We start from the raw sequence: 6,360 nt of genomic DNA on the forward strand, positions 1-6,360 counted from the left end.
TGTTCCTGTCATAACTCCTTCCTCGTCCTTCCCTCCTACTCTCGGCCTAATTAGGTGTTTTCCTTAATTGGGTTTTTATGTCTCTGGAACCTCTCGTACACTATAGTACTGCCAGCTAATCCTTCCTTTTGACTATTTTTGGCCTGTTTCACAGATCCTTTCTACTTTCTATATTCTCCTAGATTTGCTGTCAGAATTTTTACCCCCTCGGTTTGGATGAACTGTACTTTGGGATGTCGACTATATCCCGAGGCGGCTTGAAAATCTAGACTTTTTGAAATATCTATCCTTTTCCCTGATGTTTCATTTACTCCTCATCTGGTTTTCCCTGTGAATTGGAGGTTTCCCACTGGCTGATGTGATGGACTTGCTCCACGCGGAGTCTGACTCATCTATTTTGGTTAAAGCTGCCATGGAGGCAGAAGCTATTCACTTTGGAACGATCAAGTCATCCTACTGGCATTCCAAGCTAGCAGCCCACCTCTAGAATTCTCTACAGGTTCCCGATCAGGATACTGCTTCCCCCTCTGAATCCCGCCGGAAAACCAACCAGCGTCCTGTCAAGATCACTCCATCCCCCAGCCGCAGTCTGTTTAGATGGGATCAAGCTGAAGGACCGTATAGAAAGTTTGCAGTCCTGAGCCCTTATCGGGAAATCGCATTTTCCCGAAATGAACGACGCCCAGATTAGAAAATGGCTGGGTACAAAATGGTGGTCTCAGGACTGGTTCAGCTTTCATTTTTTGAAAGTGAAAGACCTCTATTTTGTTTGGAAACTTCCGTGGGTATATGGACGGAGCTTTCTCGCTCTCCATAGATGGTATATAGGCTTTGATCCACTTAGGAATACCCCCCAAAACAATTACATCTGGGTGAAGTTACCAGCTCTCCCGATAGAATTGTGAAATAGAGAATCCTTAACAAGTATTGGAAATACTATCAGGAAGTTCGTCTTCGTTGACCCTGGGTGCCTGGGTGCAAAAGATAAAAGGGTCGCCTGGATCCTGGTAGAGAGAGATTATAGGGGGGGCTTTCCAGAACACCTTGATTTGTCCTGGGGAGCTTTATCGACCTGTCAAAGACTCGACTACTCGGGAGTCCCCTTCAGGTACTCCCTCTGTCATAAAATGGAACACCTCAAGCATAATTGTTCGTGGCAGACAAAGGAAAATATGAGACAAAAGAACCACAAGGTGGTCCAGGAATACCGGGAAAAGGTCTCACAATTTGAATCCGATGATGAAGAAATGATTTCTTTTAACATGCATTCCCCTATCGCAAAGATTTCCTCGGCCCTTCCTCGCCATGTTCCCTCCTCCCCGTTCCGGCCGGGGGAGTCCTTCTTTCGGCCTTTCCTATCCCCCAGGACTCATAAATCTTCCTCCTTTCATATACAGAGATCGAATTCGATGGGGCGTTTATCCTCCTCAGATGTAAACGTCATCTTCTCTCATCCGCCGCCCCCCGAACCGACTCCGAATATCCCCATCCTATCGCCTCCCCCCATCCCAAAGGAAAATACAAATTTTATAAATATCCCATCGTCCTCTTCTTCTCCCTCTCGCTCAGGCCACGCTCCTCATATTCTATTCCCACCTTTCATCACTCACCATTCCCCGATCATTTCCTAGAAATCCTCTAAAGGGAAGGCCCCCTTGATCCCGACTACTCCCCTGCCATCTCTTACCCCATCCCCAAGAAACTCCCTGGACAATGATCTAGATTTGCTCTTACAGAGGGAGCCTCTTCATCTGATGCCTCTTACCATTGATAAACCTCGAATGCCATCCTGCCCCACCATAAGCCCCAATTCGGCAAAAAATATCACTGTCCGCCGAAAAAACAACAGGGGAAGTAGGCATTTTAGGGGAAAAAGGGAATTTCAAACTTAAACTTCATGGATTCTTCCTTGGTTGACATCCCTATTGTGAATCTTCTTGAACTCGAGCTCCTTAGAGCATGCTTGCCCGAAAAGAATACAAGATGATGAACATTCTTTCTTTCAATATAAGGGGTCTTGGAGCTGACCCGAAATTTCTTGCTCTAAAAGACTTATTTCTGTCTTCCTCTTACAGGATGATCTTAATTCAGGAGACCATTCACGATAGACAAGACTCTATCTCTTTTTTTAGACGCATGTTGCCATCCTGGTATATGGTAGCTACTGAAGCGACTGGCCTCTCAGGAGGCTTGGCGGTATTATGGGACCTAAAATGGATTTGTGCATCCACTTTCCGATGCCTTGGAGGAATTCTGGTTATTGCAAAACAGAGGGGCTGTGCAGAATGTTTCCACATTTTGAATGTATATGCTCCCTATAAAGAGAGAGCAACTTACTGGAATGGTTTCCTTTCATCAGGCATTATGGAGATCGAGTCGCTTATCATAGCAGGTGATCTTAACTATACCATGGGACCCGATGAGATTTGGGGCAGGGGGAAAAAGGCTGACCTGATTGGTGAGAATATTCGAGAGGCAATGTTACAACATAACCTTGTTGATGTGTGCCCAAAATCTATATCTCCTACTTGGGACAACGGAAGGTCGGGAGAAGCTTTCATAGCAAAAAGATTGGATAGGTTTATTATGCATGAAAATCTGATTGGAAAATATGGGACCCCGAGCTCCTTTATCCTCCCTGTTTTTATTTCAGATCACCGTCCGATTTCTCTTAATTTAAATGAACAACAACCGGGGACGAACTATCCCTTCAAATTCAACAGAACATGGCTTGAGGACGAAGCCTTCAATAACATGATCCGGGAATCGTGGCATGCCATTGATGTAAGTTCCAGGAGCTCCCTGTCAGAAAAATTGATGGATAAGATGAATCATCTCAAGATAAAAGTCAAAGAATGGCAGTATCAGAAAAGACAGTCCAATCGTCGGGAATTACAAGAAATAAAAAATGAACAAGAATGCATAGCAAAAAGTATGTCATCCCTCCCCCTATCATGGAGCATGCGGGCTCGATTGTGGGAACTAGAAAAAAAAATAGCAGCTGCTAGCCATTGAAGAAAGGACTTGGCGCTTAGAGAGCCGTGCAACTTGGCTTATGGAAGGTGACAAAAATACTAAGTTTTTCCATCGTTTCGCAAATAAAAGGAGAGCTACTAATGCTATATGGAACATCAAATGCGAGGATGGTAGTACTGTGCACTCACAGGAGGACATATCCAAAGAAGCAGTAAAGCATTTTAAATCGGCATATAAAAAGGAGGACACCAGAGAGATATCCGACATCATGTGGGGTATCGAACCTTTTCCTGTGATGTTTGATGAAGAAGATAACGAAAGAATTTTTGCAGCTATAACGGAGGATGAATTATTAACTGTCTTGAAGTCCTTCAAAAAAGACAAGTGCCCTGGTCCTGACGGTTGGACCATTGATATTTTCATCTATTTCTTTGACATGATGAAGGATGAAATTTTAGGAATGGTGGAAGAAACAAGGAAAAAGGGAAAGATTAATCATATATTTACTTCTACCTACATAACTTTGATACCAAAAAAAAGGGACTCCCAATCTTTTGCTAATTACAGACCTATATCGTTATGCAACACTTTATACGAAATCATCTCAAAATTAATTGTTGAAAGAATCCATGGAAATCTTTCATTATATATCTCAAAAGAACAACATGGTTTTTTGAATGGCAGGAATATTATAGACACAGTGGCTATTGCTCAAGAAGCCCTACACTCCATGCACATAAAGAAGCTAGCTGCGGCCATCCTTAAAATAAATCTCAGGAAAGCCTACGACTGCATAGATTGGAGCTACTTGAGGTGTCTTCTTATAAAGATCGGACTAAACGAACTGTGTACTAGATGGATAATGGCATGTGTGGAAGGTGTGAATTTTTCCATTCTCATTAATGGAAGCCCTACTACTTTCTTCTCGGCTAAGAGAGGGTTTCGACAGGGCTGCTCCCTGTCTCCCCTATTGTTCATATTGGTTATGGATACTCTAAGTCTTCACCTAAAAACGGTTGTGGACATGGGGAACATTGGCCCGCTTGATGTTTCCAGGGGATGCTCTATCTCTCATAACCTTTTCGTCGACGATATCCTTCTCTTTGTTATGCTCTGTCAATAATATTGGATCTTTATGCACGAGCTTTTAGACTCCTTCCAAAAAGCAACAGGTTTATGCATAAATGAAGGAAAATCCTTTTTTCATTATGGAAATGTGGATCTGAATGATATGGAATACATTTCTCAGTTGTTCAGGATTCAGGCTGTACCTATAAAGGAGGGTATGAAATATCTTGGCTTCAATCTTAAGCCCTCGGCATATTCCATAACCAACTGGACATGGATCACCAATAAATTTTATAAGCTGATTTCGGGATGGGAATATAGATGCTTATCGTTGGCGGGCAGATTGATCCTTTCCCAAGCTGTGCTTACTCAATTATCCGTCTATTGGGCACAATTATATTATTTACCTTCAGCAATCATTAACAGATTAAACAGTTTGATGGCCAGTTTTATCTGGGGAGGGAATAAAGATAGGAGAAAATATCATCTCACAAATCTAAAAAACTTAACCCTTCCAAAGAAAATGGGGGGGTGGGGCATCATGCACCTTCGATGTTTCGGTATGGCCCTTCTTGTCAAATCTTTGTGGAGAGCTGTCTTTGGGAACAATCTTTGGAGCACTGCAATGATAGCTAAGTATCTCGGGAACAAAGACATTTCATATTGGTACAGGATCAGATGTTTTGGAAAAAGCCAAGGATCGGCCATATGGAGAAGTTTTAAAAAGGTATCTCAATTCTTCTTGAAGAGACTGATATGGAAATTACAATCTGGCAATAGCATATTAATTGGATTCGATCCTATCTTGGGAGTACAGACAGACTCCCCTTTCCCTCAACAACTCCTCACGGTCCTTCATCAGAAAGGCCTGTTCTATTGGGCACAGTTAATACATGGATGGCAGGGATCCATTCCTACTTGGAAATCAACAATCGAGCTGGGGCTGGATGTTTCTCTAACTGATATTTGGAATAAGATAATTTGGGATATGAAACTTGCGGGCTTCTTCAAATCGGATGAGAATGACAACATTGTCCTACAGATAAAGGATGGAAAGTCAAGTGTTCTGGTCAAAGATATTTATCTCTCCATGATAGAAAATCACTTGGATGCCTCCCGCGAAATTTTCCCTATGACCTTCTGGAAAACTGGTGTTCCTCTCAAGATCACGTTATTTGCATGGCTAGTTTTTCATGATAGAAACCTCACTTGGACTAATTTGCAAAAAAGAAACTGGCAAGGACCAGCCATTTGTTCTATTTGTTTTGTTGATACAGAGGACAATTATCATATGTTTCTAAACTATCATATCACCCGGAATCTTTGGAACCGGCTGGCATCTCATTTCGGTTTTGTTGTCTTCTCTCCCCCCTCTATAATGAAAGCCTTTAAATGGTGGAGCTCCCAGAAAATCGAATGGAGACCTATTCCACTGTTAGTTTTCTGGTTTGTTTGGAAATGGAGGAACAAAAAAAAATTTGAAAATGGAAGGGAGGACTTTGGTCTCATATATGATAAAATTATTCCTTTTTATTCAACTATCCTTCTGGCTTCTCCCCCCCATCCAAAATATCAGCATATTACAGCATCAAACAATCTCTCCATTCCTCGGGCACACTTCGATGGTGCATCAAAGAATGGCGTATGTGGCTGCGGAGTATACACATAGAAAAGGATCTGCATTACTATATCTACTGGAATGGTGGCCTGGGAACTAACAACCGAGCCGAGGCAATGGCCCTCCATGGACTTCTCATCTTCTGCACCTTTTTGGGAATTAGCTCAATACAGATTTATGGGGACTCAAAAGTCATTATAGAGCATGTTACTGGAAAACTTTCTATAAGTAGTGACTCTCTTATGGGATGGATGAACAGAATTGCTGTTCTCTGGAATCCATCTCGCTTCCCCATATCACACATCAAGCGCCTGCAAAATTTGGAGGCAGATGAACTCTCTAAAAAAGGTTTGCAATCCTCTCCAGGTATGTGGCACCTGTGCATTTCTGTGGATTCCATTACATTCTGCCCACATCCCTTCAAAATGCCCGGCATATAGTGTTGATACATCTGGTATGTTTTTTCTTTTTTGTTTCTGCCTCAAATCTGATTTCCTGTCAAAAGGAACTATCTCTCTGCTTTTTTCTACTGTCTTAGAATATTTATGGGACTCCAAAAGCAGTTTTGTCCAATATAATGTTGTATCTCTCTATGTTGCTATCTCGCTGAAAAGACTCAGCTGGTCTGTCCATATACTCAAATCTCAGCATGTACCGGAATTTTTTTGACTCATATAATACAATATATACAACTTTTT

General features: G+C 42.0%; 1 protein-coding gene across 1 annotated transcript; it reads left to right on the forward strand.

Annotated features, from left to right (window-relative positions):
• The first annotated feature begins 2,154 nt into the window (after positions 1–2,154).
• Positions 2,155–6,102, forward strand: LOC149203830 (uncharacterized). The gene is made up of 4 exons (XM_089401997.1): positions 2,155–2,932; positions 3,063–3,377; positions 4,717–4,771; positions 5,922–6,102. The coding sequence occupies exons 1-4, from the start codon at positions 2,155–2,157 to the stop codon at positions 6,100–6,102; spliced, it is 1,329 nt and encodes a 442-aa protein (XP_089258123.1).
• The last annotated feature ends 258 nt before the right edge of the window (positions 6,103–6,360 follow it).

The sequence above is a fragment of the Pinus tabuliformis genome, chromosome 2_1, assembly GCF_031772625.1.
Source record: "Pinus tabuliformis cultivar Carrire ecotype Pingquan chromosome 2_1, CPIR1, whole genome shotgun sequence".
Lineage (NCBI taxonomy): Eukaryota > Viridiplantae > Streptophyta > Pinopsida > Pinales > Pinaceae > Pinus > Pinus tabuliformis.